The following is a 20,140-nucleotide window of genomic DNA, read 5'->3' as shown; positions in this document are numbered from 1 at the left end:
AAAGGGGTCAAATATATAATGAAAGATTTGTCTTTGTCCCTGGCCAGTGTGGCTCAGTTGGTTGGGCATTGTCCAGTGCACTGAAAGGTTTATGGTTTGATTCCTGGTCAGGGACATGCCAGGTTTTGCAGGCTCAATCCCCAGTAGGGGAGCTGCAGGAGGCAGCTGATCAGTGATTCTCTCATCATTGATGTTCTCTCTCTGAAATCAAAAAACGACGTTAAAAAATAAAATTTGATTTTGGCTAGTGGGCAAATAATGCAATATACTGGTGATACATCATAAAATTATATACTTGAAAACTATACAATTTTATTAACCAATAAAACTTTTTAAAGTTTCCGAGGTAGATTCTGATTGATATTAACAAATGTTATTCCAATTAAAAAAAAAAAAGAATGATTATAAAAGCCACCCTAAGCTACGCACAAATGAAGGACCCAGGGAGCTTTACCTCGCTGAGAGCAGAGTCTTCTCCTTGTCTGAACCGGCCCCACCAAAGCCTTAGATCCTTAACACAATCCCAGGCTCCCCTTCTGGAACCCTAGAAAAATGAAGTGGGGGTACCTTTTCACTCCTGCTTTGTGAGGAGTGACTCTGTACAGCAGTTTGAACAAAAGACCCAGGGCCCCTCTGCCCAGTTTCTGTGAGGGTGCTCTGCAATCAGCAGCTGCACAGCTCAGACTCCCGTTCCTCTCCCCACCCAGCCCAGGAAATGGCTGTATTCCCACTTGTAATTGCTTTGATCTTCTTCAAATTTTATAGGTAATTACTTTTCGTTTTCTCTTTTTACCTAAGATTTAGAATGTAATTCCCCATTTGGTAAGGTTTAAAGGTTTAAAACTATCAACACAGGAGTCAGAGAGATGGGTTCTGTTATCAGTAATCTGCTTTCAAAGCCCTGTGAGACTGCTTTTATACACAAATTCAACACCCAGCAGTGCCTTGGGAAATTTGGATCCAGTTTGGAACTAATATAGGGGACAAGAGAATGGTAGGCATGGATTTCCAGGGGTGGGGCTGGTTCCCTCCTTGACTGCCTCTACCCCAGGAGCAGCCCTAATCATTTCCCAAAAGTGGGAGGGGTGAAGGGGGGAAGAGAGAGAGAGAGAGAGAGAGAGAGAGAGAGAGAGAGAGAGAGAGAGAGAGAGCGCGCGAGCGCCATGTGATTGGTTGCCTCCTGCACCACCTGGGCCAGGAATCGACCTGCAACGGAGGTGTGTGCCCTGCCCTTGACCAGGAATTGCATCCAAGACCAATTTTTCTGAGGGCTGGCACTCTAACCATTGAGCAATCCCGCAAGGATGAATATAGAGTTTCTGGGATGGATTTTGCTAGGGCGTCATGTGAGGAATGAATTCTGGGGGTAATGACAGTCCAAGACAAAAAGGGAAGTAGAGGCAGCATCTAGTACCTGAGGAGAAGCCCAGCCTAGAGGAGGCGAGGAGATGGAGGGGCGTGGGGTTGGGGGCACAGGTGGGAAAGGCATCCAGGAGAACCTGAGGAGTGGGGCGGAGTCTTTGGCTTCCACTCCCACCATGTGAGATTTGGATAAAATTGGGGGGAGGACAGCATCTCCTCTAATACCCAGGGGAGGCACCTGCTGTCTTGCCAGAGAGAGAAACCTCTGCTTTGGCACGTACACACCAGGCCCTGCTGGTCAGGAAAGGAAACAGATGAGGCCATCTGCATCCTGGGCCCTGCAACTCAGGAAAGCCATCAGCTTTGCAGCCATGAGAAAGGTGAAAAAGCCGGGCTGTCAGTGAGTGTTCAGAGGGGATGTGTGGGATGTGTCAGAGAAATGTGTGTTCTATGCCCATGTGGTTGGAGCTGTGTATGTTCTGAGCTTCTTGTCAATGTCTTATCCTGGCATTTAAAGCTAAAGATGCACCTGACACATCTTAAATTTCCTGCCTCCCTGAATTTACTCATGCTGTGTGCTCTGCTTTCTCAACACCGGATCTTCATTAACCTTTGTGTAGGCTGAGCTCAGATGCTACCTTTTCCAAGAAGTCTTCTCTGATATCTCCAGCCAAGGACTTCTCTCTCCTCTGAATGCTAGAGCCGTTTTTTCTCCTTCTGTTGTGACAGTGTTACATTCTGTCTTGCATTTTAACTACTGAGGGGATGCTGTTGGTCTCCCCCCACTAAACGGTAAGTCTTTGAAGGCTTGTTAATTTACCTCACTCGTTTTTTGTATTCCCACCACCTAACACAGTACCATTTACATAACGGGCACGTAATTAAAAATACATCTATTAAACAAATAAGTGCATATGCTAGGGATATGGAGACAAATGAGAGCATTTCTGTCCATGAGGAGCTGACAGTGAGAAAGAGATGCACAGTTATAAGAATCAATTTAATATCGAGCCCGAGGAACAGTATTGGCCTATGGAGATGTGGGGTTTGGGTGGGCAGAGATGGTGGCAAGAGGGAGAACATTCGGGTCGAAGGAACAGCCTAGGTGGATGCACCTGGCACATTTGGGCAATGTGGTAAGGAGCCTTGGGACTGGCATACAGGAAGCACGAAGGCAAATAGGAGATAAGGCAAGAGAGGGCATGTGGGCACTGGGTCGTGGAGGGCCTTGCGTGCCTTTCCAAGGAATTTGGATTTTATTCTGGAATAAAATGGAATGAGGAACCACTGAACCCTCTTGAGGAGGAGTGTGACAAACGCTTAGGGAATGGAGGACTGAATCAGCGCTGTTTTGGGTGGACAGCATTGTTGGTCCATTTTAGAAAAATCTTGTATTGGGTGCTGAGCAGCATCCATTCTCTGAGGCCAAGGATACCCTGATCAAACCACTTTTGTGAGATTTTCTCTTTTAAAGAGGACACCCATCTCAACAAGGAGCCCTTAGGTTGAGAAGTCTGTTTTGCCCTTTGAAACAGTGTTTCCTGACCCACCCTCTCCCCCCCAACCTCCCTCTGCTTTGGCTTTACTACAGAAATTCTTTTTATTTCAATAGTCAGGGTTCTTCAGAGAAACAGTGTGTGTGTGTGTGTGTGTGTGTGTGTGTGTGTGTGTAAAATGAGATTTAATGTAAAGAATTGGCTCATGGAATGATTATGGTGGATCTGACATTATCTGTTAAATGGAGACTCAGGAAAGCTGGTGGTATAATTCCCACCTGGTGATGGGAAAAAATCAATCTCTCAGTTAAGGCAGAAATGCTCACTGATACCCACTGTCTCTCACTGAAAACAACTTTCTGAAGATGGGTCTGGCTTGAACATCCCTACATAATTTCTTCACCTTTGTGGAGTGGGGAGTCAAGGAGTTGGGGAGGGACATCATATAAAGAAAAGAAAAAAATCACACACTTTGGAGTGAAGTCAGTCCTGGGTTAAGTACCTGCTGAAATCTTATTAGTTCTGTGACCTTGGCAAAGTCATTAATCTCTTTTAGCCTCAGTTTCCTTATCTGGAAAAAAATGGAGATAATTATGACTGTTACAAAGAATTAAAGTGAAGGTGAGCGTGGGGATTGCCTAGCTTGCTGTCTGACACATAGGAGGTGCTCATTAAATGGTATTTATTTTGTTCCTATTTGCAGAGTTAGAGGCTACTTATTGTTCTGCATAAGAAAAGGGAAGTGTGCTTGGAGTGAGCTATTGTTAAGTGTTTTAATTTAGGGGACAGCAACTCCTTGCCCAAATTATCTTCAGAGCCCTTTTGGTGAGGGTTCTTACCTGTCTCCTTAGCCTATACCCGCTCTCTGAGCGCTGGCCTCCTCTTCCCAGCAGCTGTGGTCATCTTTGGCAGGCAGGGGCCCAGCCCTAACTGGATGAGGACATTGTTGCAAACATTGGGGGAGCCACAGACACTGTTGCAATCTGCCCTGCCCTGAGGAACCCTAGAGAACCTGAGGCTGGCCCTCAGCCCTGCCAGCTGTGCGTTTCTGTGAGCGCCTAGGTTTCTGGGCCTTAGAGTGATGGGAACACTGTTAGAACATGGTTGAGAGAAGCCTGGCTTTTCTAGAGAGGAGGTTAGAATCTTCCCTTCACAACCAAGAAACTCACAACGTATGGATTGTTCTTGGAGCTGGGTGCTTAGGTGATGCCCCAGGTGCAGGGAGGAAATAGACTCACTTATGCCCTGGGACTCACTGTCAGGTAGGAGAGCAGAACCCTCTACTGCCGGAGGGTTTGAGGGATGCTCAGACCAGTGAGGTAGAAGCAGATAGGAGGGTTGTACCGAAGCTGTGGGTGTATGGGGTGGGGCGGTTAGGGGGCGGACCGGGAGTTTGGTAGTTTAAAGAGGAGAAGGAAGAGGAAGGCAGGCCAGGCAAAAGAACCCGCCTGAGCAAAGGCTTGGGATGGTGGTAAAAATAACACGTTTGAAAACAAAACCATAAAAAACAAACAAATGACGTTGACAGCTCTTGGGTGTGGTTGGAATGCTAGGTGCTGGGTTGGGTAGGCCAGTAGGGAGAGCAGAGCATAGAGGCTGGGTCCTCGCTGTGAGCTGTGGGGCTTAGACGGTTTAGCAGCGGGGAAAAAGCAGGTCAGCTTTTGGAGATCATTCGACTTAGGTGAGAAAAATAGACTGACGCTATGCTAGGCGTTTTCTTTCAACAAATAGTTGCCGAGTGACTATCTCATGCCAGATGACCTGGGCACAGGGAAACCAAGATTCAAATCCAGCCTTCTCTGTGGGCAAACTCCACATTTTATGGAGGAGGAAATAGAGGGTAGAACTGACTGCAGCTGGTGGCTCCGGCTGAGGTCTTTGGGGGTTTTTGTGATCGTAGGGCCAAGCGCCTCTGGGCGGCCAGCGCACGTGGGTCTGCTTGTGGGGTCCGTCTGGCTGCGCGCGCCGCCAGGGCCTCTTCCCTGCCCGGCCCGGCCGGGAGCCCGCCCCCAGCCCGACCCACACGTGGGTTCCCGCACGTCCGCCCGGCTCCCCGCTCCCTCGCTCCCCGCCCCCCCTGACGTCAGCCCCACCCTTCCATTTAAGGCCCCTCCCGAGCGAGGCTCAAAGTACCGGAGCTGCGGCCACCAAGTCCGGATCCCACTCGCTTGCCGCCGACGCCCGCCGCCCCCGTGCGCTCCCGGTACGGTAGGGCCCGGCGCGCTCTGCGCCCGATGGGGCGGGCAAGCGAGCCGGCCCGGGCCTCGGTGGCCTGGCGCTACCTGCTCAGGCTTAGCGGCTGAGCAAGTCCCTGCTCCCTGGGGATGTAGGCGCTGCTTTCCAGAAGCCTAGTGGGGGGACCTGGGCGGTGGTTTTTGCTCTAAATGGGCCCTCAGCTTTTGCTCTCAGTGGGCACTATGGCATCCGGCCCGGCTGGGGAACCCAGGAGGTGGCCGCCCCTAACCTGGGGCGGGAAGTCCAGGTGATGCAGGACGAGAAGGGGTCTGAAGGGTGGGGTGAACCTCTGGGCTGGAACTCGGCCAACGGCGCACCCCATGGAGCCAAAGAAAGCCTCAGCAGCCTGGGTGGGGTTCCTGGAAGCCAGGAAGCTGCCGAGCAGCCCCTTCCCAAGTCGGATTTTAACCCCGGGGCTCTGGAGACGTGGGCTCCCTGGGAGTGGCCGCTGCCTGTAGCTTGCAGAGCGCTCTTTGCGCCAATCTCATTTCCTATGCTTAGCGCCGTGCGTCAGCCCTCCCGCGTTTCACACGGTCCGTGGAGAGGAGAACCACCCGGAGCCTGGGAGAGGATGGGGCATCTGTAAGGTCACAGTAGGTAGCAGAGTTGGGGAGTAGTCCCTCTTTCTGCAGAGCTTCCTCCTCTCCCACACGTGTCCCCACATGGGAGGAAGCGCTGGAGCCCGGAGCTTAGGTGTTTGATGGTGGAGCCAGGAGGTCTCTAGAGAGAGGCAGAACTGCCCCTTTCCCCCTGCCAGGCTGCAGGAACCTCCCAAGGCTGTCCAGAAATAGCAGGGATTTGTAAGGAGAGACCCGATTCCAGCCTGGCGACCCCGGGCTGCTTGCCTGTGTAAGCCCTCTTGGATATTTGCCCTTTGGAACGCTGTCAAAACTACTAGATCCAGTGAATGCAGGGCCGGGTTAGAGTAACAGCCTAATGTGTGTTTCCTCTCAAGCTCTGGAAATGGAGGGTTCCACCAAGTACGAACACTACTAGGGCTCCAGGCCTCAAGCTCTGAAGCTATTTCCTCACTTCCTGTGCTGACAAAATATTTCCTTATACCAGGCCTCGCTCCTTTGCAACAAGGGTCACTGCAGAAGCCACCCCCGGGCACCTCCCTGCAGGGCTGGTGAGCAGCCCCTGGTATTGGGATGCAGAGTCTGGCTCTGGCCCTACGCCAGGCCCAGGAGGCTGCCAGCCGGGCTTCACGTGGCTCATGCCTGCTTCGGAGCTCTAAGTCCAAAGTCTGATTCGGAGCTGGCGCACTCTGACCCTAAGGGCGGGATAGTTTCTAATCTTTTCCGCTAACCCACCTCTCTACAGCCCTCGGCCTCCGGACCACTAGTCCATTCCCAGCTCTTTGAAATGCGCAAGCGCCCCAAGTGCTCGGGGCCGGCGGGTGGGGGAGGGGACAGCTGCTAATCTTCCGGGTCTGGGTGTTGCTACCCGAGGGCTCCTGCCTGGGACCCGGCAGTCAGTCTGATCTGCCCTGGAACGGGGGAGGGGAGGGAGATGAGTGAGCGCGCATGAGCAGAGCTCCCTGCCCGCCTCGCCGCCTCCGGGTTGGGTAGGAGGCAGTTAAGCAGTTAAGGGTACTTTTTGCACGTACCTCTGGAGTAGACCGCTCTTAGTGATCTTGTCTGAGGAAAGGCCGGCCCAGCTTGGGATTAATAGAGCAAGATGGCTGAACACTCAGGAGGCCGTACTTACACTCAGACGTCAATATTAGTTATACATACGAAGGTGAGGTTTTTCCACACCCAAGTTTTCCTAGCCAGGCCAGGCCAGGCTAGGCTAGGCCAGATCCTGGCCTTAGGCCTTCCAACTCTCCTCTGGCTATCTTTGGGTTTTTCCTCTTCCCCCTTTTTAGTCATTCCTTGTGATTTCTAGTGGCACGTACCCCAAAAGGAAGTGAAAATAAGCTATTTCCGAACATCTTTTGGTTTAATAAGTGTGCGATGACAGTTCATGTTTCCCCATCCCCATAGGTTCCTTTTGGTTCCAAGTCCAAAATGGCAACACTCAAGGATCAGCTGATTGTGAACCTTCTTAAGGAAGAACAGAGCCCCCAGAATAAGATTACAGTCGTTGGGGTTGGTGCTGTTGGCATGGCTTGTGCCATCAGTATCTTGATGAAGGTAAGTGAGAGTCCATTACCGGAAGGCAAGGATAACTTGACCCCACCCACTCCTCTACTCCCTAATAGTTGCATGATCACATTGTATATACAAATATTGAGGTTCATGCACTCATTTCAAAGAACTTTATGTGAAATAAACTTTTGAAATATGCTATGCCAAAAGGATATCAGAACAACAAAAAAATCAAGGTTATTAGGCTAGCAACACAGTTTCTTAAATTCACTCTTCTGTATTAACATGCATGAATTGCTTACAAATGAAAGAGTCCTTTTAAACAAGCTAAAATTATTTTAAGGTAATTTTTGAAGTGAAATGATATATACTATGGTAAAATGAAAGTCACACTGAATGTGGGTTTTTTTTTTTTTTTTTTTTTTTGTCAATAGAGGATGGATGTTTTTATTTTTTTACTATTTTATTTTATTTAAAAAAAAAATTTTCTGCAAGCCTCCAGCGTGCTTGGGTCTGCAGTGACCCTGTGCATTCCTACAGAGCTTGCGAGAACATTTTGGAATGGTTTGAGGCCTTGCTCTGCTGCATTCAGAACAAGGTTATAGAAATTTCAGACAGTCTCAAAAAAAAAAAAAAAAAAAGCAAAATGAAAACGAACAAAACACAAAACAAAAAAAATAAATAATGTCTTCCCTATCTAAAAAAAAATAATAATAATTTTTAAATTTTATTTTTGACTGTGGGAAATCTTAAGTCTTGCTCCCATGTAAGTCACCATTGGCCCTCTACTTGGAGAGCAATTTTAGTATTAATTTTGGAAGCTAAAGTTTAATTAGAAGAAAAAAGTGTGTGAATGAATAAAAAGCATATTTTACTATAGTCAAGCCTGGTTTATATAAAACCGAAATTGAAGCAACTTATAGTATTAAAGTATTTTTTAAGTTCAGATTTTGAGTTCCTAATAAGAGTGGTAGGCACACAATAGAATATATACATCATGTATCATAGAAATGTATACTTAAAATCTTTATGATCTTATTAGCCAACAAATTCGTGCATCATTTGGGTCCCTCAGCCTGGCCTGCGGGATCAGGCCGAAACCAGCTCTCCAATATCCCCCGCAGGGTCCCGGATTGTGAGAGGGCGCAGGCCAGGCCAAGGGACCCCACCAGTGCATGATTGGGGCTGGGGAGGAATGCAGAAAGTTGGCCAGCCTGGGAGGGACCACAGGAGGGAGGGCTCCAGGGCCTGTCAGGTTCATCTGGCTTAGTCTGGATTGGCTGGACCCCAGCAACAAGCTCATGTACCGGTTGACTGTATGCCCTCTGGTGGTCAGTGCACATCATAGTGAGCAGTTGAATGGCCTTAGCATATCATTAGCATATTAAGCTTTCAATGGTTGAATGGATGACTGGACACTTAGGGTTTTATTATATAGGATGGGACTGCAATGAATTTAATATAAATATATAAATGACATTATGAATTCTGGCTTCTAAACAGGAAAGGATTGAAAGCAGAAATGAGCTATGCAGATGTTGCAGAGCAACCTAGTTGCTCTATCTGAGTTTTAGGAAAGGCCACAAAGTATTCCAACTCCTATTCCTTCCACCACTGAATCAGAAATGGATGCCATCTGTTTTTCCTGCACTACCTATGGTCTTTTTCATTGGTGCCCTCTAATTCAGGTGTGGGTAAGAGTACCTGCCAGACCACTCATTACACTGTAGATGATTTGGGGGTAGATCTGCAGCTCAGCTAGTACAACCTCTTTGGTTATGACAGTCATATCCTATTTGTATTAAAACTATTGTTGGTGCTCCTGGTCAGATGCACCTAAGGACTTTTATATGTTGAACTGAAAGGATATTTTTCATGAATAATTTAGAATGCAGAAGCCTATGTATGTAAAGTTGTTATAGCTCTTTAATAATATGGAAACATAACCAGGGAATGATCCAGAATATCACTTTTTAATTCTAAGTATTTTAAAATATATATATATTTTTATTGATTTCAGAGAGGAAGGGAGAGGGAGAAAAATAGAAACATCAGTGATGAGAGAGAATCATTGATCTCCTGCCTCCTGCATGCCCCTCACTGGGGATCGAACCCACAACCTGAGCCTGTGCCCTTGACCAGAATCGAACCCACCCAGGACTCTTCAGTCTGCAGGCCAACACTATCCACTGAGTCAAACCTGCTAGGGCTAATTTTAAGTCTTAATACTGGTCATTATCACCTATTTAATAAGTAACAACCTAAAATCAATGTGTGAAACTGAATTTGAAAGAGTAGCTCAGTTTTACATAATTGACCATTCTCCTAAACATTACCAATCCAATGTCCTATTTTAACATGCCAGAAATATGGAAATTTTGCAGGCCCATCTAAAGATTTGGAAGTAGCAAGTTTGATTTTCATTGTTTTTGAAAATGTTTTATTTTTGAGGTGGTACCTTTGGAAGCAATTTTAATGAAAAATTTTGTCTTTTAGGACTTGGCAGATGAACTTGCTCTTGTTGATGTCATGGAAGACAAATTAAAGGGAGAAATGATGGATCTCCAACATGGCAGCCTTTTCCTTAAAACACCAAAGATTGTCTCTGGCAAAGGTTAATTTCAACATACTTATAGTCCATGCTAGACTTAATTGTTTATCAAGTTCAAAATCTTAGCTCTTCAAACAGTTTTTTTTATACAGGATAAGAGAGCTTTTGAACAATTTTGCATCAGTACCTACTGATATGGAAGTTTCAATTTATTTACTTTCCGTACTTTCTTTTGCACACTAACATAATAATAATAATGTGGTTTGACACTTGAAAATCATTGTCAACTTACCTGATAGGTATCTTCCTTCATTTTCTTCCTCCCTCACTTAACCATCCTGTGCCATAGGGATCTAGAAGCAAGATGCACCTGACAATTGTAAGGCTGCCTCTGCTTTTTTTTTTTTTTTTAAAGAGAGCCTGTTCCTGGGCTAATATGACCACAATTAAGTATTTAAGTAGAGCAGGAGTATGGAAGAGTATGAGCATTGAGCTCAGGTGGCCAAAAATTTGGCAATGTATCGCATTTGATATGAGAATCTATTAAGTTTTTTTTCTTTCCAGCTCCCCTCAGTTGTAGTTAGATAAAGTCACAATGTGACCAAAACAAGAAGGGGGAATTAATGTACTTTTCATCCATGTTAGTGGTCACCAACATAAAACTCCAGAAACTAAAGGAGAGAAGTCTGAGGGGCATTAAGGTCTTTTTTCTGCCACATGTACAAACCGCTGTCCCCCCAAAAAAGTTGATGGAAAAATGTTTTGCCAGCGAGGTATCGGAAATCTCTTAAAGGCCTTAATCTAATTATTGTTTTCTGTTGTCTAGACTATTGTGTGACTGCAAACTCCAAGCTGGTTATTATCACAGCTGGGGCTCGTCAACAAGAGGGAGAAAGCCGCCTTAATTTGGTCCAGCGAAACGTGAACATCTTTAAATTCATCATTCCTAATGTTGTAAAATACAGCCCCAACTGCAAATTGCTTGTTGTTTCCAATCCAGGTGAGGTTATTAATTGCGTAACAATAGATGAGCTAGAGTAAAACTGATAGTATACTTTATATTCTGTATACACATATTTACTTCTCATCTTTCACTTTCTTCCTGGGAATGGATTTTTCTTTTTGTAAAATTGTTAAATTTAAAGCATGAAAGGGAATAGGATACAATGCCTCTGAATGTAGTTGGAACTTTAAATTAGTGCAAGAAGACCTTGGCTAAGGTATGAGTTTATGGCTAATGTGATATTCCCAATTGATGCACAGCTTATTTTAATTAAATTACATTTCTTGAATACTTAATGTTTTGCTATATTATACATATTATAGAGGTTTACAAATATTAACAAAAACATTGACCACGATCATAGTCAAGATCCATACAGGTCCATATGTCTTTTTCTCTCTCTTGAAAGTTTTATTGGTCCTTAGGAAAGGGAGGCAGGCAACCCCTGCCACCTGCTGAGGATGGCACAAGCCCTCCCTGTCTCCTATGGTGTTGATGGGAGGTTTACGTGCTGGGGGAAAGCCAGGAAGACCTTGAGTTTGGGCCAGGCACTTAGGAGAGCCAGGTAGGCCAAGAGCAGGGGGAAGGAGTCCAGGCAGTGGTGGCCAGGGGCTGGTGATTCAGGAGCAAGTCCAGCAGGTTGTAGTCTGCGAAGGAAATCATCATGTTACCCATGGTTCTGGACAGCGAGGTCTCAAAAGACTTCAGGTGCCCAGACAGTTCCTCCACATAGTCCTTCTTGCCTGCCTGTTAGTTGGTGTAGATGAAGGTGATGTATTTGCAGCAGAGGTTCTCCATGCTGTCATTCACCACGCCTACCAGGATTGCCTCGTGAAGGTCTTTCCCATGTAGCCCAAGGGGAGCAGCTTAGGTGGTAAAGGGTAGCCCTGGACTGGTACAGGGTGAGGTCTCTGCCTTGGAACTTGGGGAACTGCCTGTACAGACAGGAGGTCTTGAGGGAGCCCTGCAGCCAGGTCTCCTTAGTCGCCACCTCTTCCTTCCAGCTCTGACCCTGGTCAGCCAGCAGCACGTGATGGCCTCGCAGCACCCTCAAACAGGGAAGTAGACCCTGATGTAGGGCAGCATGGTGGAGGTGTAGGCAAAGGCAGTGGCTATACCGGCAGCAGCAAAGCTCAGGCAGGCCTCCGCCATATGTCTTCAGTAGCTAATCATTATCGAATCATTCACCTGGTATCTTTGTCTAAATGCTTTCTTCACAGTGGATATCTTGACCTATGTGGCTTGGAAGTTAAGCGGCTTTCCCAAAAACCGTGTTATTGGAAGTGGTTGCAATCTGGATTCAGCCCGGTTCCGATACCTGATGGGGGAGAGGCTGGGAGTCCACCCATTAAGCTGTCATGGGTGGGTCCTTGGGGAGCATGGAGACTCTAGTGGTAAGCTTGCCTTATTTCCTCTTTCTGTTTTCAAAAAGATTGTGTAAAAAAAAATTGACAGTTTTATTAAATTGGAGCCTAAATCAGATATCCATTCATCAAGATAGAATCATTTTCAGAAATCTATTTTTTGTGTAACAATGTTAAGAATTGTTAAGATTTTAGCCATCTTACATGACATTTACCTGGCGTGCAGGATGGGGAATGAAATTTATTGTACTTCTTAACCATGGACATGTTACCTAAGACCTCAGTCACTTAATATCATAGCTGCTTATAATAGACCTGCACTGTTTGGCCCTGAAAAGGTTAATTAAATCAAATGGAGAGGTTGAAAAAATCCTATTATCACAGTAGAAATGTTATAATTTTTTCAGATTCTCAGTTCCTTATGCCAAGATAATTATCCTCACAATCTTATACTATCTTTATATTCCAGTATATGTCTATTAAGCATCCCAGTAGGTTAGGAAAATAGGTTAGAATATTGTAGAAATTCTTTTATAATAAAATATAAACAAATGGAAATCTAAAAGTAAGGGTATTGCAGTCTTTTTTCTTTTTTCTTTTCTTTTTATTTTAGGTAGTGTAGTCTTGAGAATCTACTAAAAGGAGTAATACTCCCCAGATAAAAGAGAATTATATAGAAAAATGGGTCGGAATTACTAGTTGCTGACTGATGCATGGAAATAAGTGAATTTTGTACTGTTCCTTTTAGTGCCTGTATGGAGTGGAGTGAATGTTGCTGGAGTCGCCCTAAAGAATCTGCACCCTGAGTTAGGCACTGATACAGACAAGGAACAGTGGAAACAAGTTCACAAGCAGGTGGTTGACAGGTAATATGTCTCATAATTTGGCAGCATGGGAGATTAAACTTTATTGGTTTGGGTTTTTTTTTAGTATATAAACTTTATTGTTTGTATTTAAATTTTAAAAGTTTAGTAGTATATGCATTTGAGTATATTTTGTTAGAGAGAAAACTTGTTTTCTAAAGCCCTGTTAAAGATCATACTATAAAGAGGTAAAGATATTAAAAAATTATAGACATTTATTAATGTTACAGTCTTATCTTTTTTTTAAAATATATTTTATTGATTTTTTTACAGAGAGGAAGAGAGAGGGATAGAGAGTTAGAAACATCAGTGAGAGAGAATCATTGATCAGCTGCTTCTTGCACACCCCATACTGGGGATGTGCCCGTAACCAAAGTACATGCCCTTGACCGGAATCGAACCTGGGACCCTTCAGTCTGTAGGCCGACGCTCTATTCACTGAGCCAAACTGGTTTTGGCTACCAGTTTTGCTATAATTCCCAAATTATAGCATGATAAATCTTTCTGCTTATATTATAAATTATTAAGTTAAATTAAGTCCAGTCCACTGGTGCTTGGAAATGAGTGAATTCTCTGCTTCTCTCACTCACCCCTTAACACTTTTGAGATAATCCTAAGTAAGCATGTTTATATATTCTTGGATTTATTTTAAGTCCAATGTTATATCTTAAAGAATCATATATTTTGTTGGAAGGTACTATAGTTATTCTGGTAGTTATGTAATATTTCAATGAATGAGTATACCATAGTTTATTCATTCTTTTGGAGAGAATTGGGCTTGTCAGATTTTTGCTATTGCTGGCAATACTATTGTGAACATCCCTATACATAATATCCTTGTATATATGGAAAGGTCTACTCTTGTTATTTTTTTTTTAACATATTATTAATTTCAGATAGGAAGGGAGAGGAAGAGAGAGATAGAAACATCAATGATGAGAGGGAATCATTGATGGGCTGCCTCCTGCACACCTCCTACTGGATACTGAGCCCACAACCTGGGATCCTTCAGTCCGCAGTCCAATGTTCTATCCACTGAGCCAAACTGGCTAGGGCAAAAGGTCTACTCTTGTGTGTATATTATATATTATATGTGTATATTATATATACACATATAATAATCCTATATAATAAAAGGGTAAAATGCAAATTGACCCTAATGGCAGACCGACCAGTTGCTATGACTATGATGTGCACTGACCACCAGGGAGCAGACACTCAATGCAGGTGCTGCCCCCTGGTGGTCAGTGCACTCCCGCAGGGGGAGCTCTGCTCAGCCACAAGCCAGGCGGACAGCTGCCAGTGCAGTGGCGGTGGCGGAAGCCTCTCCTACCTCCTTGGCAGTGCTAAGGCCGGCTGACTGTGGCTTAGGCCCACTCCCTGTGGCCTCTAGGGCTGAGAGATGTCTGATTGACAGCTTAGGTCCGATCTCCCGGTGAGTGGGTGTAAGCAGGCAGGTAGAAATCCCCTGAGGGCTCCTGGGCTGCAAAAGGGCACAGGCTGGGCTGAGGGACCCCTCTGAGTACATTAATCTCATGCACCAGTCCTCTCATTCACTATAAAGTTTATGTTCACTTTGTGTATTGTTTTTGTTTGTTTCTTCTACTTATTTTTTCTTGCCCTTCCCTGTGATTTCCTACCCTACAGTGCTTATGAGGTGATCAAACTGAAAGGCTATACATCCTGGGCCATTGGCCTATCTGTGGCAGATTTAGCAGAAAGTATGATGAAGAATCTTAGGCGGGTGCACCCAATTTCCACCATGATTAAGGTAGGTCTATGTAGTGATATGTTGTACTTGAATGTCATTATTTACATTTTTAAAAAACGATTTCTTTTGAGAAAGCAATTAGATTAATGTGCGTCCACAGTTATTGATTTAAGAAATTAATACACCTGCAAGTTTCTTTTTTGGAAGAAACATGGGCAAGCATTAAGATTAATGTACACAAGCACAATGTTTAGCACATAGATATTTAATAATTTGTTGACTTAAAATCTATTCAGTTATGTTCAAATGAGTGAAAGACTAAAGAAACAGAATTTCTTCTTTTGGGAAAAATGGAAATCACACTCAAGTTAGTTACCAAAAGTGTTATACATATACAGTAAAAATTGGAAAGTAGTTGTGATAATAGCAATAGATAGTTTAGATTTTCTTTTAGAATACAATTTAAAAAATTTTTTTGATTTATCTCAGAGAGAGATAGTGCAAGAGAAACATTTTTTGCTATTCCACTTATCTAGGAACTCACTGCTTGCTTCTTGTATGTGCCCTGACTGGAGATTAAACCAGCAACGTTAGCATATCTAGATGATTCTCTAATCAACTGAGCAATCTGGCCAGAATCTAGAATGGAAATCTTCCTGCAATTTTAATGACTTCATTTTACACTGTTCATTACATCCTAACTGAAAATTTGGAAGGGAATTTCTACTTACTCGTTTATATCAAATAAGTTTCATAATTGTAGAGAATAAAAGTCTTGGGAGACCCAAAATGTATAGAAAAAAACACACAATATTTCTCATTTTGTCTTCAGGGTCTCTATGGAATAAAAGACGACGTCTTCCTTAGTGTTCCTTGCATCTTGGGACAGAATGGAATCTCAGATGTGGTGAAGGTGACTCTGACATCTGAGGAAGAGGCCCGTTTGAAGAAGAGTGCAGACACACTGTGGGGGATCCAGAAAGAGCTGCAGTTTTAAAGTCTTCTAATGTCAGACCACCTCACTGTCTAGGTTACAGCAGGATTTTAGTTGGAGATTGCATATTGTCCTTTTTTCCTGATCTGTGACTAAGAACATGTTTCCTAAAGATAGAGATAGTAATGGTTCATAAAACCCAGCATCTGCATCCTGTTGCTGGATGGCCCTTATCTTGTGTAGTCCTAAACTGGTTAGTGTGAAATAGTTCCACCTCCTCGAAGGCACCACTGCCAATGCTGCTCACACTACAGTTGTCCTTCAGACTAAATGTGTGTTCATTGTGTGTTACATAATGTGTTCCTTTTTCTCCAATCAGTCACATCCTGGGATCCAATGTAAATCCAATATTGCATGTTGTGCATAACTGTCCTAAAGGATCTTATTCTGTATACTGTATGTATCAGATTAGTGTACATTGCCATATAATGTAAAAAGAAAAGTCTACATATAAATAATACAGCCAACTATCCAAGTGTCATACCAACTAAAATGCCAAATAAACCTTGAACAGTGACTACTCTGTTAATTTATTTCCATATAAAATCATAAAGCTACAATCCATTGCATTATTGGGAGCTACCTCGTTATTCCTGAGCAGCTGCAACGATTTTTGTTTATTTATTGGTTGATTTTAGAGAGAAAGAAACATCTATTTATTGTTCTAATATATGCTCATTGTTGGTTCCTTCTTGTATGTGCTCTGACTGGGCATTGAATGTACCCACAACCTTGGTGTAATAGGATGGTGCTCTAACCAACTGAGCTGCAATGATTTTTTTCTTTAAGGGATATTTACTATTGACCAGACTTTAGTTTAATCTGAATTAACAGATTAAGGCTGTGGCTAGATTGATTAGGTTCTTTTGGTGCCATTTCCATTTTAATCAGTTATTTTCATATACTAAACCCAAAGGTATTACATAAGATACAACTTGATAGAATTTTTGTTTTCGGAGACCAGTAACATAATGCTATAGTACCCCCTTATCTATGGGTGATATATCCAAGGCCCCCAGTGGATGCTTGAAACCACAGACAATACCAAACCCTATGCATACCATTTTTTTTATCATATATATGGAATATGATAATGTTTAATTTATAATTAAGAGCAATGCCCCGAGCAGTTTGGCTCAGTGGATGGAGTATAGGATTGTGTGGACTGAAGGGTCCAGGTTCGATTCCAGTCAAGGGCATGTACCTTGGTAAAGGGCACATCCCCAGTAAGGGGTTTTCAGAAGGGAGCTGATCAATATTTCAAACTATCTCTCTCCCTTCCTCTCTGTAAAAAAAATCAGTAAAATATATTAAAAATAAATAAATTAGGAGCAGTAAGGAATTAATAAAATAGAACAATTTAAACCAAGACTAAAATGTTATGAGTGTGGCATTAGGTCAAATAAGAGTTACTTGAACATAAGCACTGCGCTATAATAGTTGAGCTGATAACCAAGATGGCTACTAAATGACTAATGACTGGGTAGTATGTACCATGTGGATAATCTCCACACTGGGATTATCATGGCTCAGGCAGGATGAAGTTGGATGGCACAAGATTTCCTCATGCTACTCAGGATGGTGTGTAATTTAAAACATGAATAATTTCTGGAATGTTCCAATTAACATTTTCAGACTACATTTGACTATGGAAAACCATGGAAAGCAAAACTGGATAAGTGGAGGGACTACTGTTTTTTTTTTTGTTTTTTTTTATTTAAAAAAATATATATTGATTTTTTTACAGAGAGGTAGAGGGATAGAGAGTTAGAAACATCAATGAGAGAGAATCATTGATCAGCTGCCTCTTGCACACCCCCTGTTGGGGATGTGCCCGCAACCAAGGTACATGCCCTTGACCGGAATCAAACCCGGGACCTTTCAGTCCGCAGGCCGACGCTCTATCCACTGAGCCAAACCGGTTTCGGCTATTTTTATGTTTTATTGACTTTAGACAGGAAGGGAGAGGGAGAAACAATGATGAGACAATCATCGATCAGCTGCTTCCTGCACGCCCCTATTGTGGGTTGAGCCCACAACCCAGGCATGTGCCCTAACTGGTAGTCAAACCATGATCTGGTTCAAAGGTTGCCATTCTACACAAACATGTCTGAAAAATAATGCTTAAGAGACACTTGTTAAACTTATATAGATTTTTTTCAGATTTAATCTTGTTAAACTCCCATGCTTTCTGGCACAGTAAGTGTTCCAGGCACACATTGTGTCTTTGCCCCAGGCAAGGAATAGCCCTGAGTCTTTTTAATGGAATATGATCTCATTTTAGTTTTAATGCCTCGTGAAGTGGATTAGGCAGGTCTTAGCCGCCATCTCACACAAACTGCCTGTTAATGGGAGGAAAAGAGGGAATGGAAAGTTGACAACATGGTCCTCCTTTCATATAGAATGATATGCCTATCTCTCTATGTGTGCAGATATTTCCCCCACTAAAATCTACGTTGAGAAAATAAAACTATCACGACTTCAAAGCCATATTCTTTCTAATCCTCTGCAGACTGCCTACTTTGGTAGGTGTGGGAATATGCAAAAATCTTGCATATTTGGCTCTTCTGTAACAAAATGGTAAGTTAGCTTGGCTCACAGCCACCAGAGAAAACCACTCAGGCAGAGAGAATGTCTGGCTCCTGCCAATGCCCCTAGGGCAAGAATGAAGAGCTTTTCTTCAGTCAGAACAGGAGTTTGGTCGCAGGGGTAGGAAGCAGATGTAGAGCTTAGATTTGGAGGTCACCGAGGCCAGCAGTGTCTCCCTCTGAGCCCCATGGAAGTGAGGTTCAAAGGCAGGGAGTTGCTGTGAAAGCACACAAGTAAGTTTAGTACAGAATCAACAACAGCTGCCACTCCTGCTCACCATAGAAACCGCTTGCTTGGGGTTGGCAATAGGTTAAAGTCCCTAAGAGGAACAGGAGGAGGGAGATGGTGGTAGTTGACACATTGGTCAAGGAAAGCTAGAGGAAGTGGCATATATGCTCAAAACTAAAAATGAACAATCAACGTTGAGAAGGGCTGAGGGAGAACTTTCCATATATAGGGAACAGCAAGAAGTTCTCAGCCATATTAACTGTTGAACGATATTAACTGTTGAATATAATAGAGTCAGAGGTAATGAAGGGGAGTGGACTGATGATTCTCGGGGAAAAGAGGAGTGGGGGTGCGGGAAGAGACTGAACATAAACTGTGCACCTCTGGATGAGGACAATGGGGGGTGGGGAAAGGGCAGAGGGTGGGGTGGGAACCTGGTGGAGGGGAAAAAATATGAGGAACTTTTGTAACAATATGAACAATAAAGATTTATTTTTTTTTTAAAAGAAAAAGCTGGGCGGAGAGTGTGATGAAGAGTGTGTTAAGAAGAAGTTGCAGAGGTGTGAGGAGGCCACATTTAAATGTATCATAGATTGTAAAAATTAGTTATTTTTTCCCCCTTATTTTAAAATTGTTTTTTTGTTTGTTTGTTTGTTTTTTTAGAGAGAGGAAGAGGGAGAGAAGAGTGATGTGAGAGCAAAACATCAATGGGCTGCCTTTTGCATGCCTCCAACCAGGGGATGGAACCCGCAACAGGAGGACGTCCAACCAACTGAGCTGCACAAACCAGGGCAATTTTCTTTTTTAAGTGTGACGGAAAGCTATTGAAGCAGAGTTATTGCTTTAAGCAGAGTTATTGCATGATCTGAACTATACTAATCATAGGCTTTGATACAGAAAATGAATTACCCTTTAGATTTTGAAAAAAATTCAAATGCAAATGACAAAAAATGACACAGGAGGTTGTGTCCCTTTGTGTAATAAATTAAAATCACTCTTAGAAAACTAGACATGGCCATATATATTTTTTATTTCAGAGGGGAAGGGAGAGGGAAAGAAATAGAAACATCAATGATGAGAATCATTGATCATCTGCCTCCTGCAGGTCCCCCACTGGGGATCAACCCTAACTGGGATCGAACCTGGGACCCTTAAGTCCGCAGGCCCAGCTAGGGCTTCTTTTATTTAAACAAACAAACAAACAAAAAAAAAAAAACCACCAAACATTTTTTATTGATTTTTAGAGAAAGAGGAAGGGAAAGGGAGGAACTTTGATGAGAAAGAAACATCCAACCAAAGCCTGTTTGGCTCAGTGGTAGAGCATCAGTCTGCGGACTGAAAGGTCCCAGGTTCGATTCCGGTCAAGGGCATGTACATTGGTTGTGGCAGCTGGTCGATGTTTCTCTCTCATAGGCGTTTCTAGCTCTCTCTCTCTCTCCCTTCTTCCTCTCCGTGAAATATCAATAAAATATACATATATAAAATTTTTTTTTAAAAAGAAACATCCATTGGTTATCTCCTGCATGCCCCCCACTGGGGAATGAGCCTGCAACCTGGGCCTATTCCCTGACTGGGAATCAACCCAGTGACCTCTCAGTACATGGGTGGATGCTCAACTACTGAGCCACACAGGCTGAGCTCATGTTCATGA

At 43.6% G+C, this 20,140-nt stretch overlaps 1 protein-coding gene, 1 non-coding gene and 1 pseudogene across 3 annotated transcripts; 2 read left to right on the top strand and 1 right to left on the bottom strand.

Annotated features, from left to right (window-relative positions):
* Positions 1-4,913: 4,913 nt before the first annotated feature.
* On the top strand, positions 4,914-16,189 carry LOC118712723 (L-lactate dehydrogenase A chain). 2 transcript variants are annotated; one of them, XM_036426755.2, is made up of 8 exons: positions 4,914-5,061; positions 7,082-7,231; positions 9,683-9,800; positions 10,564-10,737; positions 11,961-12,134; positions 12,853-12,970; positions 14,615-14,738; positions 15,511-16,189. In XM_036426755.2, the coding sequence occupies exons 2-8, from the start codon at positions 7,106-7,108 to the stop codon at positions 15,673-15,675; spliced, it is 999 nt and encodes a 332-aa protein (XP_036282648.1). In that variant the 5' UTR covers positions 4,914-5,061; positions 7,082-7,105; the 3' UTR covers positions 15,676-16,189. The 2 variants fall into 2 exon arrangements, with proteins under 2 accessions (XP_036282648.1, XP_036282647.1); XM_036426754.1 differs by lacking the exon at positions 4,914-5,061 and adding an exon at positions 6,759-6,836.
* LOC118713840 lies at positions 7,675-7,806 on the top strand. Its single transcript, XR_004986402.1, has one exon. It is a non-coding gene; the product is annotated as a small nucleolar RNA SNORA9 (small nucleolar RNA).
* On the bottom strand, positions 11,189-11,939 carry LOC118712726 (annotated as a pseudogene).
* Positions 16,190-20,140: the final 3,951 nt, after the last annotated feature.

Source organism: Pipistrellus kuhlii, unplaced genomic scaffold, assembly GCF_014108245.1.
Source record: "Pipistrellus kuhlii isolate mPipKuh1 unplaced genomic scaffold, mPipKuh1.p scaffold_m20_p_9, whole genome shotgun sequence".
NCBI lineage: Eukaryota > Metazoa > Chordata > Mammalia > Chiroptera > Vespertilionidae > Pipistrellus > Pipistrellus kuhlii.
Note: the sequence above shows the minus strand (reverse complement) of the source record. Positions and strands in the feature narration are given on the sequence as shown.

Excerpts from the sequence above, each read along its gene's own strand:
- LOC118712723 (XM_036426754.1), top strand. The coding sequence starts at position 6,774 with ATGGCTGAACACTCAGGAGGCCGTACTTACACTCAGACGTCAATATTA. Across the intron at positions 6,837-7,081 it reads TATTAGTTATACATACGAAG|GTTCCTTTTGGTTCCAAGTC; the intron begins GTGAGGTTTTTC and ends CCATCCCCATAG. Across the intron at positions 7,232-9,682 it reads CCATCAGTATCTTGATGAAG|GACTTGGCAGATGAACTTGC; the intron begins GTAAGTGAGAGT and ends TTTGTCTTTTAG.